The sequence below is a fragment of the Strix uralensis genome, chromosome 2, assembly GCF_047716275.1.
Source record: "Strix uralensis isolate ZFMK-TIS-50842 chromosome 2, bStrUra1, whole genome shotgun sequence".
Lineage (NCBI taxonomy): Eukaryota > Metazoa > Chordata > Aves > Strigiformes > Strigidae > Strix > Strix uralensis.
In genome coordinates this window covers 8,541,444-8,561,761 of record NC_133973.1, presented here as the reverse complement: position 1 = coordinate 8,561,761, position 20,318 = coordinate 8,541,444, and the positions used below count along the sequence as shown (strand labels likewise).

Genomic DNA, 20,318 nt, shown 5'->3' with positions numbered 1-20,318 from the left:
AACTAGTATCACAAAAACATACTTACCAGAACTCTGCCCCTTGACTGTGACAAAATTCTGGACAGTCCTACAGAATACAATTGGGTAGCTGAACTACTGCAGATAGTCACCAGCCTGTAATTCTTAGGGAGCACTGAGTCTAGTTGGAAGGAAAGCCCTTCCTTGTCAGACTTGGCACCTGGAGCAACTACAACCGTTCTGGTTCTAGGGCACCTCCTAAAATTTTCTTAGAGCAGCCCCAGTCCTGAGAAAGGGACATGCCCTACCACAAAGTACTCAGTTCTCTTTTTGCCACAGGTCTCATCCAAGTTCTCATGCAAAAAAATCAGATGTGGCAAGCTGTTCCAGAAAGTCAGCTGCAGTCTTGGATTTAGAGACAGGCTGCTCTGGAGTCTTGGAAATGTAAACGTGGTTTCTGTGAAGTCCTGAAGTATTCTAAATAGGATCGTATCCCAGCATAATACAGCTTAGTAACATCAAAGCTGCACTATGAGGAAAGTGTATTTTTCCAGTTTTTGACCACCAGAAACTGGAGAACTATTTTGCAGACTACTGCATGAAGTGTTTTGCAGGAGAACACTGGGTGTGATATGGCGTGCTTTAGCAAAGAAACATAAGTGCAACACATGAGACCCTCCTGTAACACTTTGGGAGGACTGAAGACAGGCTAGTTGATGCTGGTTGGGAGCAGCAGCATGAATCCTGCTTAAAGGGGCAGAACTTGAGTACAACCCAAGATCCCAACATACCCTTGTCCAAGCTTCTCCATGAAGCTCCAAAGTCACTCCAGAGCAAACTATAGAGGAAACATATACATGAGTAAGCATGGATAATTGGACAGCTAGGGCCTTGTGTATCCTGTTGGATGCAAGCTAATACTGCAGTAAAGATACAGCCAAAATCACCTTTAAGTGGTCCAATCTTTCTTCACTGGCTGTTTAAGAAAGCTGAGTTCCTCACTTACATGCTCTGCATTACTGTGCCACAGCCAGACATCTAACTTTTAAGATGCTGCAATGCCTGATGTGAACAATCTCAGCAAGGACTTCAACAGAGCAAGACATGCACTACACTTAAGCCAATACCAGACACAGTGAGCATCTTTCAAATATTAAATTTATTTTCAACTCACTTGCTCTTCCTGCTGGGGAACTCTGGGGAGCTGGGACTGGATGATCCATCAGACTTCAGGTCAAAGAAAGTTCCTGGACTGTCCAGCACCTTCTGCATGTCTCTGCTGGGACAAAAGAGAAACCAGCTATACCACAGCGCCAGAGTTAACCACTATCTATTCTTACACTTCCTTAGAAGCCACAAGATAAAGCTGGATCTCTCATATACACATGAAAGTGAAGCAAATGCAGTTGTGTGGAAAAGGGCAGACTCCTTAAGATGTGACCTGTTGAGGGCAATATATTAGAAATGGCCAACTTTAACCTCCTTTTGAATTGATATAAATGCCTAAATTAATTTCATTATTCTCCTTTTCCTTCTACTCTCCCTGTTTCATTGGTCTTAAGATGTAGGATTGATTAGGGAGCTTTTACATTTATTGCATAAAGAAAAAGGATTCAGCAAATCCTCTTTCAGGATGGTTACAATAGTTTTATTGCTACTAGCACTCATCAAGATACTTCTGAAGAAAGCTGTCTGTGTGAGTAACTGAATAGAAGGGTATGTTTAATACAGGATTGGAAAACCTGGGGTTTCATTGGGGGTTTTTTTTGTGGCTTCAGTGATGGAGTTCACAAAGCTCCTCCCCTGCTCTCTTGGTCAGTTGATCCTACGTGTACCCCTCACATCACAGTTCCTCATGCCCTCACTTTGTGCTAATACAACTGTTTGTGAGACTGGAAATTATCCCGACAAAAAACAATCATGAAACTAAAACAGCCCTGAAACTTCTGTAACACATGAAGAAGCAGGATGGACTGGGTCAGCTCTGTCTTCAAACCTTGCATATCATTAAACTACAGCTTCAGGGTGAAGTCACACACAACGTGTTGAGCTCACTGTTGTCAGAGAGCCTGCTCCAGCCTCCTTCACTCTTGCTGAGTGTACTCTCCATCAGCCCTGGTACCCATCAGACTTCTCTATAAGCAGACAATTAATCCAATGAAAGAAAGTTGATGCTTCTTCTGTTAGATTATGGGGCTGAATCAGTTCCACGAAGGGTCACTAAGCATCTGAGCCATCACAAGGAATGGGACAGGATTGGGTAGTTCAAAGAGACACTGGGAGAGGGCAAGTATGATATCTGTGCTCTTCAGTAGCAATGAACTGTTAGAACAGACCAGTTGCTAGTGAAACTGCACCTTCAAGAACCACCCAAAAAGTCTTTCACAAAACACAAGGCTCACTGTTCCTCATATCTAAGATTACAAATAAGCAAAAGCTAAATAAACCCAATAGCTTACCAATTCCCTCCTAGCAAAGAGCAGGAAAAAAAAAAATAAATCCAGCGTTTTTCCTTGTTGTAGAAAACTTTTACAGGTCTTTTAAGGGGATAGTGAAGGACGTTGTGTACAAAAAGTAATGGATTGAGGGGCACAGCTGCCTAAGGTACAAAACTATTTAAAGTAGTGAGGAGCTGTGGCTACTGTGTTGGCTTAGACTGTTACAGGGAAGTCGTCTTGGAAGATTTTATTTTCCTCAAAGAAAGCTCCTTACTATTTTTATTCAGATTAGGTCATCGGCACCTCATTAAGGAAAGATCCAAGAGAATAACTAGGAAGAAGGCAAAATGTACTAATTCTTCCTGTTGTGAAATCACTAGTTTCCACATTAAACTAGTGATTTTCCGCTTTTACACTGAGTCTTTAAGCTGTTCACTGGCATTCTCGCAACTGTGAAAACTGTATATTAGATGCAGAACACTCATGTGACTTTTGAGACTCTGTATAATCTTAAAATTTATCGATTTAATCTCTCATGACTAGTAGACTTTTGAATGGTTATCATTCTGTCAAATACGCCAAATCACTCCTTGAACCTGTATGTCACCCCTTATTTATTTCTCAGACCATCTAACTTAAATGCTAATCATTTTGATTTAGAGCTTTTTTAAAAAACCCTTTAAGATATCAGAAGTTTTATCTATTTGAACTTTTTCACATGAAAACAGACAAACAATCAAGGACCCAATTCCCCCTTCCCAAGAAGAATACAGGAGAATCGAGAGTCCTGGATCATAATGCACAACATTTAAGAGCAATCTTACTATGTTCTTCCACCGATCTCCTCCCTTCATCCTCAAATATTGATTCTCCCCATTTCCAAATGTCTTTTTTTATTTTGTTTTTTTCTGTCATTTGTCCATTTCTCCATTAGCCAATAATCAGGCTTTTCTTCCCAGTCCACCCACTTCCATTTCAGTTCTCAGGCCAATCAATTCCCTTTCTGGTTTCATATATATGCCTTTTTATCTCCCTTTTCTCATCTCCTCCTTTTTTTTTTTCTCTCTTTGTCTCATCTTCTCATGGCCCATACCTCTTTTCCTCCTGTATGTTCTCAATGCCAATGGCACTACTCCGTCGCCCATGGAAGCGGCTGGCTCGAGTACGTGATGGGCTCCTACCAGGCAAGGCAAAAGACTAGAAAAAAGGAAAGTGTGACAGAAAGGAGGGAGGGGAAGACATGAAAAACTGTGGAGAACTGTAGGCATGGGAGAAGGAGTTTGCAACGTGGATCCAGATCCTCTCCTTTACTCAGCAATACAACAGCACAGCTCAGTTTCACCGGTGCAAGAAGGAGTTCTGTCAGTGAGAAAGAGAAGCTAGAGCTTACAAAGACAGTCTGAGAAGGAGACAGAGAGATATAGAAACAAAGGCAGAACAAGATACGCAGCCAGTATACAGAGAAAGAGGCTCAGGAAGGGAGGTATCCCCATATGATGAGAGAAGGAGAGGCAGAATCAGAAAGGTAGAGAAAATCAGTAGTTAAAGGAGAGAAGAAGGCAGCAAACTCAAGTCATTACTATTCTGTGACTTTGTTGTGCTGACATAAAGAATGCATACAACTGAGTAAATTGTCACCAGGAAATTTCCACCATGAAAGGCACTTTCTGGGCTTACTCAGAGATGGTTTTTTGTCATTTGCCTATATTGACATCACTAGTGCAGAGACCACAGTCAACTAGATGCACTTTCACCAGGGTTACCATATTTCCAATATCAGAAATACAGATCCTTTTCTGGAAACATTTGTCATGGATTTATTATGGTCACGCTGATGAGGTATGTTTAGTATCCCTATCAAATAAGAAAGGCTTTGATAGTGACTAGAAATATTCACTCTTTTCCTCACCCCCAACATTATTAACTCCGCTGTTTGTTCCCAACATGCAAATTATATTTACAGAAAAACAGCACCTTGAATAAACATCGTGCACCTGTTTATATTACAGAAAATAATCTGATTGGTGAAATTGAAGAAAATGGAACAGATCTAGTGTCCTTATGTTCTCAGCTCTTGCCATATGACAACACAGTACCATTCTGGTCAAACCACAGTGCATGCATGTTTTTAAGGTATGGCAACGTACAGGATCTAATCCAGAATAGCAGAGATAGATGTCTGATGTAGAATCATGTTTGGCTTTCTTCTCCCAGTCTGCATCAAGCTCAGCTCTAGTTTACAGATGAACTGGGGCTAGAGATAGGCACAGACAAAATAGACTGCAACACATGCTGTCACCACATGTGAAATGGGATACAACAAAAAAGAAGTTCACGGAAGTACAAGAGGACAAACTAATAGGGAAAGAGAAATAAAATGTCTGGGTGGGTCACGAAGGGATGCTGGGTTTCTTCCTACAGCCCACCCAAGTACCTTACCGCAGCAATGGCCTTAGGGCCCTCGGCGACACTCTGACTGAGGGCAAGGCCAGCTGTAGCTGGGCGGCTGGGCAGGGTGGCTGGCTGCTGCTTTCTCATGGATATCCCTGTGGTATCCAGGCTCTGGCTGCGGCCTCTGATCACCCGCTGAACAGAAGGGAGGCAGGGAAACAGACAAACACAGATACACGTAGAGATATGCACACGGTAGGGTAGTATGAAAAGCACCACAGATTGGGTGGAAAGTTGTGACACACCAACACCAGAACCACAGAAATCCTAACTCGTAGGAGGCAGCGTCTCAGATATCACCCATTTTTGGTCCTAGCTGATTCATGGAGCTTACTGCCAGGGAATAACTCTTCCTCAAGTATATCTTCTACTTTCACTTCCCTTGTCCTACTGCAGTAAACAGAGACTCCACACCAGTATCCCAGCAGAGTGGACAGGACAGCATCCTCTGCGGCAGTACTACCCACTACAGGCTACAAAACACAAAATCAAACTCCTGTTCAAGACTGTACGGTTCTGTCTTGCATGAGCTTGAGTGCTGATTCCAAGGGGAAAGCTGCCATATCAAAATCTGCAGCATGTGAAAAAGCCATTTTCTAAGTTTACTCAGCCTTTTCCAGCCTTATACAAAGGTCATCTGTGTACATGACATGCAAATCACAGCATCTGCTAGAAGTCAGAAAAGGACATTTTGGGATAATTAGTGTCAGACATGGATGGGTATGAAATTCCTGGTTAGCAGCAAAGGTAGGGTAGATGGATTGTAAGTAAAAATACACCTCAAAGCATCCCAGCTCAGACCAAAGCTATGCATATAGCTACCAAACCTGTATGTGAATGGATTAGTTTCACAGCCCTTAACAACTCTAACCAGCCCACCATACAAAGCAGGTGGAGATCATCTGAAGAAATGTTATTCATAATACATCTCCCTGTCCAGACAGGTAACTTACAATACAAAAGAAGCAGTGAGGCACTTCCCATAGAAGTGGGAAAGGGGAATTAGACAGGAAAGTCATATAAGATTCTCTCTATATAATCAGTTCAAAACTCAGTTTGCCCATTCGTACAAAATCTTTGCTTTCTCATATCATCTCGATCACTTTTAAACATAAGTTTTGTCACCTGATCCTGATTTATTATAAAAAAGCATCATCTATACTGAACAAAGCTAAATTAACTCTGGCTTTTAGAGGATAAGTAAAGTATCACAGTTCTTCTAGACAGTACACTAACAGATATGTTAGAAACTCTCTTGCAGTGGCTCTTTAACTCTTTTAGTTATAATGAAAATTAATTGGAAGAGATCTGCTGTAGGAACTGAAAGCTGCTTGCTACTAGTTATTACAATTCCTCTTGCAAACACTCACTCCTTTTTCTGTAAATCATGGAATGAAACCCTATCTGACACTAGACACCAGCATGAAGCATGAAGAGTCTGACTTCTCAGGGACAGTATGGAAATCCACCCTGGACCTCGCTGTAGCTCTGTAGGAAGGAGCACAGGAAGGGGAAAAATGTCTTTTCTTGAGAGATACAGTAAAGCACAGCTGAAGGTGCTCTAAAGAAAGGCTGCTGGATGGAAAGACTTTTTTTCTGTCTCACTCTAAGAACAGCTGATCAGCAGGATCAATATTCCTTGGAGTGACACACAACGAGCTTGAGAAAAGTGTGAGCAACTGGGTAAAGCATCAATCCACTATGGCTCACCTTGAAATTCTCAAGGAAGCCCCCACTGCCGTTCTCTATCTTGTCATCCTCCCCTATGGGTAATCCCATCATACTGCGACTGCGAAGCTGCAGCTCCTCAAAAAGGCTCTCCAAGAGGGCACTCCGGGTTCTTTCCTGCATCAACATTGGGAATGAAAAACAGCCATTATTGGGAGTGGAGGGATTTTTCTTTTTTTTTTTTTCCTGTTTTTGAGGTGTCTCACATCCTAATTTAAAAAAAAAAAGTCATCACAAAAATTACTTTAAACAGTATGAAGTGGTTTTAGCTGTATAGTTTTGGAATATATTACAATAATACCCAGCCATTTTAAACTGTTTATAAAGCAAGTCATAAAGGACACCAGTACTTTTTTTTCCACAGGTGATGAAACAGAGGCATGTTTTTTCTAGATCAGGCAAGCAGCGGAGTCTGGAACAGAATTTTGGTACCTTGAACCAAAAATCAGTGATATCAGTACGTATCTGGTAGCACAATACTGAGTTTCAACTAATACAAAATTTCCTCCAGCAAAATGTATGCATCCCATTCTTACATACTCCCATTCTTACTTGAGGATTAGATCTTTACATTCTTATGAGGAGCGATTGAAGGAGCTGGGACTGTTCAGTGTGAGGAGGAGAAGGCTGAGGGGAGACCTCATCACTCTCTACAACTACCTGAAAGGACATTGTAGAGAGGTTGGTGCTGGTCTCTTCTCACAGGGAATTAGTGACAGAACAAGAGGGAATGGCTTTAAACTCCAAAAGGGGAGGTTTAGACTGGACATTAGGAAAAAATTTTTCACAGAAAGAGTGGTCAGACAGTGGAATAGGCTGCCCAGGGAGGGGGTGGAGTCACCACCCCTGGATGTGTTTAAGGGTCGTTTAGATGAGATGTTGGGGGATTTGGTGTAGGGGAGAACTTTGTAGAGTAGGGCTAATGGTTGGACTCGATGATCCCAAGGGTCTTTTCCAACTTGAATGATTCTGTGATTCTGTGATTAGAATGTACCTGTTCATATTCTGTCACGCCTGCTGTGAAATACAAAGGAAGCATCACATGGCTAAGTACAATCACATTCCATTTTCCTTTTTTAAGCAACACAATAATAGAAGAAAATAAAAAATTATACTGTATTTTCTTAATTTGGCAGTAATATATTTTTTATAATTTTTAATGGAAATAACCAAGTAAGAGACCCACCTCTAATTTAGCAAATTTCTCAGCTCGATAACAGCTGTACTCAGCATTGATGAGCTTGACCAGGAGGAATTCACGAAACTCTGCACTCTACAAGACAAGATGAAGACCAGAGATGAAAACAGCAATAAGAATATCATATGAGAAAAGCTCTGCCTTACTACTCTTTAGACCTCCAAAGTCATCTAGCCAGACTGACAATACTGACTCAGAACACAAGGGTGTGTACCATATCCCACTGCCATCTAACACTGGACCAGAGCAACAAACCTTTCTAAATATGGCTGGATTTGGCAGAGGGGGTCCAAAGAAGGGGACATCATCTCGGGCTGTGACTGAAACCTGAAACAATAGAAGGGGAATAAAATAAGTATCATAACACAATCACTGAATTTGACACTATCAAAGCCTTCAAAGTACTGTGGTAGATATGATCCCTCATGAATCATTGACATATCCAGAAGAGATCTATTATGCTGTCCTGTGCATTCATCTGTCTCTGAGCTCAGTGAATGGTTGTGCTGATTTATCTCCCAGAAATTCAGTCAGCTAGATGTGCACACAGTAAGTGCAACAAAAAACAATTTTTTCTAAAAAATATTTTTAATAATAAACATACATATTTGTAATAATAAACAGTATGTTTAAAACAAAAACTTAAGATGCTTCTACTCTGTCCGCAAGATTTACCCCCACTAGAAGAACCTTTGTCAAATGGTTGTACTGACCTATGTTTTTGACAGAGAATGCTCAGTGGAGATACTCCCCTCACTGTGCAGTGTATCTCAGTGACATCATCTCCAAGTCACGTGTGGTAAATATACAAAAGCACTTTCCCAGTAAGAGCTAAGGAAATGCATGCTTTTTTTTTTTTTTAAACATGCTCCTACCTGACATACCAGTGCCAAAAATTGTAACTGTAATACAGTCCAGTTTTTACATACTGTCACTTGGCTCTTCACAGCACTTACCTATAATTATATGCAGCTATCTTACCAGATACATAGAGCACTTAAGAATATTTCACAGGTGGGGTTTTTTTGTCATTTTTGAGATGTAACAATATCATCATTTGCCATTTCATACAACAGGGAACAATGTCAGAAGAACTTAACAGCAACTGCCTCAAAATAACACTCCATTGTAAATGTCACAGAGCCAATGAGAGGCAGGAGATTAATGAGAAGAAGGAGGAAAGGGGCTCTTGATTTAGTTCGGATTTCTTACATTGTAGGCCAGCTCCCCTAATTACAAGGCCTTCCTCTCCCTCCCAGTAGATATCTACCAGATAAAATCCTGCTTCGTGTTTTTAATTTTCTGATTGCAAAAACTGATTCAAAGAAATAAGTGCCATTAATATTCCAATTTAACCACTAGGCACTAAAGCTCAAGTAAATGGAACAATAGATGGAAAAAATCTTCCCAAACTGCAGTCTCTTAGTTCGTAGAATGCTCCCAAGGCAAAATGAGTTAAAACCCCTTTGGAAAAGCCTTTACAGAAAACTCTGCGTTGGCTCTAGGGTCCTGACTAGAACTATTTCTTTTTCATTAAATGATGCAAGCAACCCTATTACACTGACAAAAACAACGGCATTGCAGACAGGCAAAGATGAAAACAATAGTAGGAAGAGACAAGACAAATGGCAAGTTCTCCAGTTCTTTCTCTTGTCATTAAAAGAATCCAGGGAATTTCTGCGCCCTACAAAACAGCGAGTGAGAGGAGATCTGAAATCCTATGGCCCTGATAGCCAGGCCAACCAAGTTACCAAGAAATTAGGCCAATCAGCTGTATCTAACCTGCAGTCTCAGGCAGTGCAAGGTCTCAGCATTGTGCTGTGCAGCATGTGCAATGCAGACATGGCTGTCAGGTGAATGAGTTTTACCTGGCTTACATAATACAAGCAAGACATCCCCCAAAATGGGATCAGTTGCATCTCATGCTCTTTAAACATAAACAAAAATTTTTATCTGAATTTGTCCTGCTTCAATTCCCAAGCTTTAAGCTTCAGAAATGCATCAGCTACTTTGAAAATACACAACCACATTCTAGTTCCATGTGTAGATACTTAACGAATTCAGATGGCAGCTGGCTGAACCTGTACCTCTCCCAAAGGCCCAAGAATAGGTTTCCACTTCAAGGATCAATATCAGTAAATCAGTACGGAGAAATCTGTTGACTCTGTTTACCTTGTAGAGAGTGTCCCCAGTGGTGCCATGAGTGAGCTGAACTACCACATAAGCATGTAGGAAATTAGAAGCAATCATATCAGGGACAAAAGGTGTGCTTTCATCCTGGAAGATGATGGCTACAATGTCATTCCCAATGTGACGCTTCCGCTGAAGCTGCAGAGCAAAAAAATAATAAAGTGAGAAGGCAGGTGAAAAAGAGCAGAACAGTATGATGGGGCCTCAAACACCAGTCTGCCTACAGCATATCCAACCCATCTGTTCAACCAAACTCCTCTTCACTACTTTTACCACTACTCCAGCCATAATTGCCAACATTATGCAGTTAGGTATTCTCCCCTCTATGCAGTCCCTCATCAAATATCCCTCCTCTCTTAGCCACACTGTCGTATTCCTTAGTTCTCCTTCCAATACCTGCTGGGAATCTCCCTCTGTGAAGGGCAGCTTTGTAGACACATGAAACATGATCTCCTTGCCCCGGAAATTTGTGTAGACTGACTCAGTGCCTGTTTGACCTCTGGTAACATCCAAGCCTCCCCGGAACCTGAGCAAATCCATACCACACCATAGATCAGGAAGGACAGAGATGAGAAAGTGGAGAGAAGAAAGATGGTATCAATAATAGTAGCTTGGTACATCAATATTATCATAGGTAATTTTTAAGATATCAGTGATAGTGAGGCACCAAACCTTGCCAAAACAAATACACTGACTGAAGCTGCACACTGTTTCTGCTCATGAACATACTTCCTTGCTAAAAGCTATGAAGCTAAACCAGGGATCCTCAAAGGAGCATCTTTCTTTGGCACTCTGAGAAGCACAATCCATATTTTAAAACTACAGAAAGGATGGGCTGCCCCACAGAAAGAAACTAAAACAATACTGACTCAAACCATTGTGAAACAAAAACTTACATTCACACAGACAAATAAAAGTATTTACTGACACTCTGGGTCAGGAGACCTGTAAATGAAAATACCAGTAGAGACCTAAGCTCCAACTTGTTCCCAGACAAGATGGCTGACAAAAGCATTCTGGGCTCCTCCACCTGCACTGAGATTCAGAGGACACAGCAGGGCTGTTTCTGAAAGCAGGGCTCTAACAGAGTTGCAGACTCTGAACACATGATGTTACCCAACTCAATCTGGCTTTCCAACTGCGCTGGCTACGTACCCACGGAAATCCTGCAGCTGAATTTTGTCACCAAGGAAATCCAGAAACTCCAGGAAACCCAGACTTTCTTCTGTGTTACTGAAGACTTCTTCTTCGGTTGTCTTCAGAAGGAAAGGAGAAGTCATAAGGAGCACAAGCAGTACAAAGAACAGGCAGTAATTTCTATACATACTTCAACCAGCTTTGAGGACCTGAACAAACAAATTGATCAACATAAGGCAAGTTTCTATCCTTTCTCTTTATGGCATCTGTATTTTTCACAGGATAGTACAGACCTTGTTACTACATTTAAGCTAAGGGAGATGACTCTTTGTGTTTTGCCTCAAGTATTGTGGGATCTGAGGGAGCTCACCTGTCCAGGTTTCTGGTAGATGACCCCAAATTTGAAGTTATTGCTTATGACATGTTCATCAAACGCAACAATAAGCTGCGAAGCCTGAGGTAATGAAAATATAAATTATCAGTTGGACGTCATTAGCCAGACCTTGATGGAAAAGGAACATACAGACATAGCAGAACATTATACCTTGGGGTACAGGACAGGAAAGAAGCGTTCAACATTCACATCCTCACATAGTAGCTGTTGAGTGAGAGAGAGAGAGGGAAACAGAAGTGCGATTATCATGTACCCTAGCTTGCTGTGGGCATGACAGCATAGGCACTGTTTATAATTATCTGACAGGAGCCCCTTCAGGCAAAAACTCAGAGGTAAAATTAGAAGAGAAAGAAGAGAAGTCAAACTGAGGTGTAAAAGGGAAGTATGTAACAGTACTATTGGGGAATAGGAGAAAAGAGGGAAATGGGAGGACAGAGGTGAAAGTAACTTGAAGAATGAGGCAAGCACGAATCTCACCTTTGCCATCTGGACAGCATTGGGAAACTCATTCAGACAGGAAATGGGGATCAGGTCATGTTTGGTGCCAGTTCGGGTCCTGACACACAACAAAAAAATGCATTAGAACAAAGGCTGAAAGGGAGACATAAGCAACACTGGCTCTTTAAAGAAAGAATAGCCATTCCTTCAGACTATCTCTAAAGCAGTTAATTCCAGATGATTAATTTTAGGCCTGGTACATACAATTTGGAAAAGGGAGGTATGCACACTTCTTACTGCTCATCACTTGTTGTGGGGAGCAGAGGAAGACAAAACAGGGATGCTTAGTCTCTTGCTCCTTAGCATTATTTTCTTGCTTTAAGAAATATTTTGCTTCCCCCCCACATTCTTTCACAGAAATCCAAATGTTGAAATACAATTCATGGACACAGTATTATAATAGATTCATAAAATCATACAAGGAGGGTTTGAAGGACTGTTAAAAGGTCTGTAAGAGACAGCCTAGGAAAGCGGATCTATGCAAAGTATAGGAGGCAGAAACTGGTGTAGCATTGTTCCAGAAAGCTGATGGAGAAGAAATATTGGATGGGTTGTCAGAGTCCTATTCAAACCATTATAAACAATCTATTGAGCAAAAGGTGCTGCATATAATACAATATCTTAATAGAGGAATTACTACCCTTTTGTTCTTCACTGGTGTCTTCCTTGTAGGAAGATTTTTGGGCTCAGACAAACATTCCCTGGCACAGCTCACAAACAGGCACTCTCTTTTTTCCCCCAGATTATTGCTTCACCTGGCACTCTGAAGTGTTCTCCGCATACAATGGAGGAAACCCACCAGTGATTCTTTTGTAGCTGACTTCAATGCAACGGCTATTTTCCCTCAGTCCTGGATGAGTCCTTGTCAGCAGCACCTGTATGTCACCTCTAGCACATTGCCTACTGGAAATGCACCCAGTCCACAGTGCAGTAAAAAGCATTTCTGCACCATGCCTCTCCACCTACACAAGATACATCTCTGATCTTCCTCTAGTTCATTCAGCAGCTCTCTCTAGGTAGTGGCTCTCTGTGGAAGCCCTAAAGGTTATGGCACTTCACAGGCTGTCCTGGGAAGCTAAGGAATATTCTAGCTCACCTTCAAGGGACCCTTAATCTCAAGTACAAAGCTAGGCTGCCCTCCATCAGGAAAACCATATCCTCCTAGAGAATATGTGCTCACAAGTCTCTAAGTAAACAGAGTAAACAGGAAAACTTTCTTTTCGAGGGAAGAACAGATGTTTTTCACCCAGGAACTATAAAGATGTGTCTGAAAACACCACTTCAGCTTCCTGAAGGAAACTGCTGAAAGAAACTCAAAGGGGAAGGCAAGAAAACAGGGCTCAAAGGTTTCTTTGCAGTCCTCTCAAGGAGAAAGACATGAGATTCACACTCACACCTATACAGAGGAAGCTGAGGGTAAGATGAGAGACACAGCACAGTGTGCTGGGTTTGTGTGTGTGGCAGGGTTTTGGTAGCAGGGGAGGGGGCTACAGCAGTGGCCCCCTGTGAGAAGCTTCTGGAAGCTCCCCCAGATCCAAGTGGGACCTGCCTCTGCGCCAAGGCCCGGCTAATTAGCGATGGTAGCTGCGCCTCTGTGATAACGTATTTAAGAAGAGGAACCTGGGAGGAAGAGGAGAAGTTGTGAGGAGAACACCTATGCGAACACCGAGGTCAGTGGAAGAAAGGAGGAGGCAGGGGAGGTGCACTGGAGCAGAGACCCCCGTGCAGCTCCTGGTAAAGGGCAGGCTGTGCCCTACGCCGCTGAAGGGGGGGAATCAGGAGCAAAGCTGAGGCCAGGAAGAATGGAGGGGTGGGGGGAAGGTGTTTTTAAGATGTGATAATGCTTCTCGCTGTCCTACTGTCTGTGAAGTGTTTTTGTTGTTATTGTCTGAATTAAATTGATGCTTTTTTTTTCTTCCCCTAACGAATCTGTCTTTTGCCCATGATGGTAATGGGTGAATCATGCTTCCCTGTCCTTACCTCGACTCCTGAACCTTTTGCTTTGTTTTCTCCTTCCCAGTCCTGAGGGGGAAGGCGAGAGTGAGTGGCTTCATGGTGGTCAGTCTGGGCTCAAACCATGACACACAGTAATGTACACTTCAACAACAGGCACTGTTACCTCAGCAACAGGCGTAGATTTTCCTGTTTCTCAATCTGTTCATACTTCACAGAAAGTACCAGATAGCCCAAGGACACGTCACTGGAGTAAAAGTTCTGGTGCTCCTGAAAACAGGAAGAGAATGAATGCATTATTCCCAACATGCTTCACAGAGAAGTTTACCAGATTTTTTTGCACACAACCTGTCACTCAAGATTAGCTAATTTTTTCTTTAACTAGCAATGGCATGCTTGAAGACATGTATATACTGTCTCCCAGCCCCCTTGATGATCAATGCATGAGCATATCAGTCAAAGTTTATTCACTGTCAGTTCAGTTCCTCCTCAGCTGTCCATCATCAGAAGGGCTCCTGAGAAGGAATAGGATAAGAACATTCAGCAACACATTTTGAAGAAATCAAGTTTCTTGTAAATAAATTCATATCTTTCACAGACTTCCCCTGTATCCATTCACACTCTGCATGACTAAGTAGTGGTCTCCAGCACATTCAGCTGGATGTGGTCACGGGCATTTTCTACAAAAACAGTAATGGCAGGATCATTATACCAAATGGTTGATCTCTAAGAGCGCTCACATCTCAGAGAGAATGCAGTCAGAGCTCCAGGAAACTACTTTGCAGATGAAGACTGCTCAGCAGTGCCAATAACACTGCTTGAGCTTTAGTGGAGTGTGCCTCGAACAGAGGGAGTCATTCTGTCAAACAGTTAACCATAATGCAAACATTTTCACAGGCTCTATATAGAGGTGGCTGTGGCCATATATTTCTCCTGGGTATACAGCCATGTTCCAATGGCCTGGGTATAGCAATATATATATTTTTTAATATATATAACATATATATTGATATATACAACCTCTAACCTCAAAAGGTTAAAGCCTTTTGACAAGGAATGTGAACGGAAACCTGTAGCACAATGAGAATACTATACAGGTGGTATCATCCAGATTGCTCTTATCTTCCTGGTGGAAAACCACTTTATGATCAGTATTTGGAGCTGGCTGCTACATAAACTCTAACCAGATAGCTGAGACTGAACTCATGCTTTCAGCAAACAGTCCAGAATACAGGTTGAGGTATAAGCAGGAAAGAGACACCAATGAGAATGTCATGCAGGGGATTCAATTTTCTCTGGATTAGATTTGATTAGATTAATATCTTAATCTCTTGCTGATAATGAGAACTTCTGTTGAAAGGGGCAGTAGTACATTCCAGTATTTAGCCTCCAACCCAGGAGAATATAGTAAGATTGGTATAGTACTTCTAAGAGAGCAATGATGGAAGTTGGGGTAAGACTCCTTCTCAGCAAAGCAAAATCATAATAAATAAAACAAAATAAAGAATCCCAAACATAGAATTGTCTCAGCTACCCTATAGCAGGCAGAATAATCAGTGCCTCCTTTGCCTTGCGACCCCAAAAATCAGGAGAAAGTCATATAGCAATCTGCTGACAGTGGAATCAGGAATGTGTCCACAGAGATCTTCAGTGTAGAACAGTTTAGGCAATAGTAAAAAAAAAAAATAAATCAAGGCTTTCTTTTGATATCTTTTGTAGACAAACCTTGGGATTTTCCAAATCCCAGATGATGCACCTCAAGATACCCAGCTGGGCACAGCGATCATGAAATAATAGAGTTCTCTATTCTTAGAGAGGCCAGGAGAAGGCTAAGCAGAACTGACACCCTGGACTTCAAAAGGGCTGACTTTGTCTTATTTAGGCACCTGCTTGAAAGGATCCCTAGGGAGACGATCCTGAAAGGTACAGGGGTCCAGGAAGGCTGGGCACTCTTTAAGAAGGAAGTCTTAATGGCACAGGAGCAGGCTGTCCCCAGGTGCTGTAAGAGAAGCCAGAGACAGAGAAGACCACCCTGGCTGAACAGGGAGCTTTGGCTGGAACTCATGGAGAAAAGGAGAGTTTACAGCCTTTGGAAGAAGGGGCTAGCGAGTCACAATGATTACAAAAAGGCTGTGAGGCTATGCAGGGTGGAAATCAGGAGGTCTAAAGCCCAGCTGGAAATTACTCTGGCTTCAGCAATCACGGACAACAAGAAATGTTTCTATAAGTATGTCAGTAGCAAAAGAAAGACCAGGGAGAGGCTCCATCCCCTGCTAGATGCAGGAGGAAACATGGTAACAAGTGATGAGGAGAAGGCTGAGGTGCTTAATGTCTTCTTTGCCTCAGTCTTTAATAACACGACTAGTTGTATTGAGGGAATCCAGTCTTCTCAGCCAGAAGACAGAGACTGGGAGAACGACCCCCCGGCAATCCAGGAGACAGTCAGTGACCTACTGCATCACATAGACACACACAAGTCTATGGGACCGGATGGGATACACCCGAGGGTGCTGAAGGAGCTGGCTGGGGTGCTCGCCAAGCCGCTTTCCATCATTTACCAGCAGTCCTGGCTGACCGGGGAGGTCCCGACAGATTGGAAACTGGCCAATGTGACGCCCATCTATAAGAAGGGTCGGAAGGATGATCTGGGAAATTACAGGCCTGCCAGCTTGACGTTGGTGCCCGGGAAGCCGATGGAGCAGCTCATCCTGAGTACCATCACACAACACATGCGGGACAACCAGATGACCAGGCCCAGTCAGCATGGGTTTATGAAAGGCAGGTCCTGCTTGACAAACCTGATCTCCTTCTACGACAGGGCGACCTGCTTATTGGATGAGGGAAAGGCTGTGGATGTTGTTTACCTTGACTTTAGTAAGGCCTTTGACACCGTTTCCCACAGCATTCTCCTGCCAAAACTGGCTGCTCGAGGCTTGGATGATCGCACGCTTCGCTGGGTAAAAACTGTCTGGATGGCTGGGCCCAAAGAGTTGCGGTGAACGGAGTTAAATCCAGTTGGAGGCCGGTCACCAGTGGTGTCCCCCAGGGCTCGGTTTTGGGGCCACTCCTGTTTAACATCTTTATTGATGATCTAGACGAGGGGATAGAGTGCACCCTCAGTAAGTTTGCAGATGACACCAAGTTGGGTGGGAGTGTTGATCTGCTGGTGTTGATTGACAGCCAGCTGAACATGAGCCAGCAGTGTGCCCAGGTGGCCAAGAAGGCCAATGGCATCCTGGCTTGTATCAGCAATAGTGTGGCCAGCAGGGACAGGGAAGGGATCTTGCTCCTGTACTTGGCACTGATGAGGCCGCACCTCAATTACTGTGTTCAGTTTTGGGCCCCTCACTACAAAAAGGACATTGAATGACTCGAGCGTGTCCAGAGAAGGGCGACGAAGCTGGTGAAGGGTCTGGAGAACATGTCGTACACGGAACAGCTGACGGAACTTGAGTTGTTTAGTCTGGAGAAGAGGAGGCTGAGGGGAGACCTCATCGCCCTCTACAACTCCCTGAAAGGAGGGTGCAGAGAGCTGGGGATGAGTCTCTTTAACCAAGTAATAAGTGATAGGACAAGAGGCAACGGCCTCAAGTTGCGCCAGGGAAGGTTTAGACTAGATATTAGGAAGTACTTCTTTACAGAACAGGCTGTTAGACGTTGGAATGGGCTGCCCAGGGAGGTGGTGGAGTCCCCATCCCTGGAGGTGTTCAAGAGGTGGGTTGACATAGCTCTTGGGGACATGGTGGAGTTGGGATCTGTCAGTGCTAGGTTAACGGTTGGACTAGATGATCTTCAAGCTCCTTTTCAACCTAGATGATTCTGTGATTCTATGATTCTGTGATTTCCCACTTGTGGTTCTGTAGGAAAAAGCAGCTCTGTCCACTCACTGAGAAGTCAGACGCTCCCAGGAGATAAAACGCACAGACTTTAATGGGAAGCTTGATTCCCAAATTCCACTTGTCAACTGTTTCACAGAGAAGAGGTACCAACTGCTATCTTGTTTGTTGATATATTTTCTCATTATAGTGTTGCCCATCACCAATTAAATTGAAAGATACAATCAAAGTACTCTGCATACATTTTAGCATGTACAGATTCTGTTCTGATGTACACGAGTGGTTTTTTGCTGTTTGTACATAGATCTCCTCAGCCTAAATGCATGGTCAGATTAAATGGAGGAGAGAGAGAAAACAGCATTCCCCTGCAAATAATGAATGGGCTGTTGTTGTGGTTTGAACCTGGCCAGTAGCCGATCACCACGTGGCTGGTTGCTTCAGCTTTACCCCACCTGGTAAAACAGGCGAGGGACAAAAAGGAAGAACTTGTAGGTTGAAAAAGAAAAAGGTTATCAATGGTAACAAAACAACAGTAACAATAGGAAGTCCAAACGGGTAACACACAATGCGATTGCTCACCAGCAGCTGACCGATAAGCAGCCCGCTCCAGCAGCAATCCCAACAGAACAAAGATCCCACTGTGCAGACCCAAAACAAGAGAGAACCTGCCTCCTTTATATACTGAGTATAACATCATATGATATGGAATACTCCAATGCCCAATCCGGGCCTGGCACTCCAGGCCGAAATCCAGGTCAGGTGCTCAGGCTATGCTCTCTCCCAGCTCAAGAAAATTAACTTTATCCCAGCTGAAACCAAGACAGCTGTTCTACCACCAGAATAGCAGTCATCTCAAATCAAAAAGTCACTTGCAACCTGAGAAGATGGCTGGGGAGCATGAAGTCAGTAACCAGGATTGCAAGATTCAGAGGGAGCATCACAGGAAGCACTGTATAAATGCATCCTTGTGAAGGACACAAAAGCATTATGCACTGCGACAGTAAGTTAAGTTGTACAGTCCCAACTTGCACAATTTGGAACGTGTTCTGTGAAAGGAATAGTCTGGACACAATAAATTAATAATAAGGACTCAGTAGGAGCAAAGTGTGTAATTTGATCAAAAAGAGCTGCCAGTCTGACAGTTCCTTCCTCAGACTTTTGCCTGGAAAATACATAAGGTCTGTTCTATCTCTGGTGGATTGCAACCCTTCTCAACACACTGAGTGCCTTTTGCTGTGGAAAAAATCTGTGGAAAAAATCAAATACAATTTTTTGTATTTGCCATAGTTCTGACTCACTGTGAAATAAAGACACATTTAGTGAAATACTCTTGATACCTATATGGATGTAGACATCTTGAAGTCAACAGACATAAATCAATCCCCTCTTTGGAAAAAAAAAATAAATAACTAAGACTACAGTCACTACCCTGAACATGGATGTGAAGATGAAGATATTGAACTCTATTAGAGATATCATCATCTTCAGTTCTTCTTTGAGACAGAAAAGCCAACATCAACAACTGCCCTGCAACTGACATGGGGAAAAAGTTCCATGGCTTTGGGTGCTAGCATAGTCTAACTTCTGCTGAAGCAGACCGAACAAGTGGGTCCTGAAAAATATAAGGTATAAGTAAGAGCAGCAAACAGGCAGACAGAATAATGTGGCCTCTAGCTGCAGTGTTCAAATCACAGAGTTCCAGTGTGATCTGTCACACAAGTTAATGGTAGTGACTGAACTTATCTGTACGTGGGAAGAAAAGCTGAAATCAAAGGAAGCCACAAAGGCTGAGAGGGCAACTTATTTCTCCTGACCATGACTTTTAGTATACTGATAGATTTTTGAGATGCGAACAAGAATCAGGTACAGTAGTCACTGTGACCAAGGGCAGAAAGACAGAACAGCTGAGGAATAGATGGATTCAAGGAGCAAAACAAGACCATGCTCAATGGTCAGTTGAAGTCTAGAATCAAAAGAAGTCTGTAAACAAAGTAAGTCATATGTTAGGGTGGATGCCCAAGACAGGCTGTTAAGGAAGAAGATAGAACAATGCCAACAAAAGTCAGGACTAGAAGGCAGCACAAAGGAATAGGAGCCAAAGCTTTTGAGGTTAGCTGCAACAAAAAGTAACACTGAGCTGCAAAGACCAGAAAATAGGATGCCTTTTGATGAGACTTCTAAGTCAGACCCCAGCAGGTCTGACACACTGGGATCTCAGTTGCTTTGAAGACTATCAGCTCTGAACAGGCACCAGAATTAGTGGAGGTCTTAAAATAATTGAATTTTTGTCAAAGCTACTCTGGCTACCTAGCTTTTTCCTGAATGTAAGCCTGGGTTTTAAACTGAGATCTGAGTAATCATATGTCTGAACAAAACTATAATTTCCTCATTATGACTTTTTTTTCCTCTGTGATTTTCTTTCTCTGTAAAAACATGTAGGCAACAGAAGGCAGACTCAGAGTCCTTCAACGTACAACAACATTTATTGTTAGCTGTCCTGACGTTAGAGATGAACCATGAAAAGGCTTTATGGTTAA

At 42.7% G+C, this 20,318-nt stretch overlaps 1 protein-coding gene across 29 annotated transcripts in view; it reads right to left on the bottom strand.

Moving 5' to 3' along the window:
• LOC141937520 (rap1 GTPase-activating protein 1-like) overlaps positions 1-20,318 on the bottom strand; it is a 65,396-nt gene that overhangs the window by 27,622 nt on the left and 17,456 nt on the right. For 16 of the 29 annotated variants that reach the window (XR_012627002.1, XM_074855369.1, XM_074855509.1 and 13 more), the window contains 13 exons: positions 14,112-14,215; positions 11,972-12,050; positions 11,645-11,698; positions 11,471-11,554; positions 11,119-11,219; positions 10,360-10,489; positions 9,946-10,101; positions 8,029-8,100; positions 7,762-7,848; positions 6,558-6,692; positions 4,836-4,982; positions 3,490-3,593; positions 1,133-1,237 (listed from right to left, as the gene is read on the bottom strand). Coding sequence is in view for 23 of the 29 variants with exons in the window: in XM_074855369.1 (XP_074711470.1) it covers positions 1,133-1,237; positions 3,490-3,593; positions 4,836-4,982; positions 6,558-6,692; positions 7,762-7,848; positions 8,029-8,100; positions 9,946-10,101; positions 10,360-10,489; positions 11,119-11,219; positions 11,471-11,554; positions 11,645-11,698; positions 11,972-12,050; positions 14,112-14,215 (1,358 nt within the window). In the remaining 6 variants the exon portion in view is untranslated. Of the gene's footprint in view, positions 1-340; positions 797-1,128; positions 1,238-3,489; positions 3,594-4,835; positions 4,983-6,557; positions 6,693-7,761; positions 7,849-8,028; positions 8,101-9,945; positions 10,102-10,359; positions 10,490-11,118; positions 11,220-11,470; positions 11,555-11,644; positions 11,699-11,971; positions 12,051-14,111; positions 14,216-20,318 lie in introns of those variants that run through there. The other 13 variants (XR_012627017.1, XR_012627015.1, XR_012627013.1 and 10 more) reach the window with 9 other exon arrangements.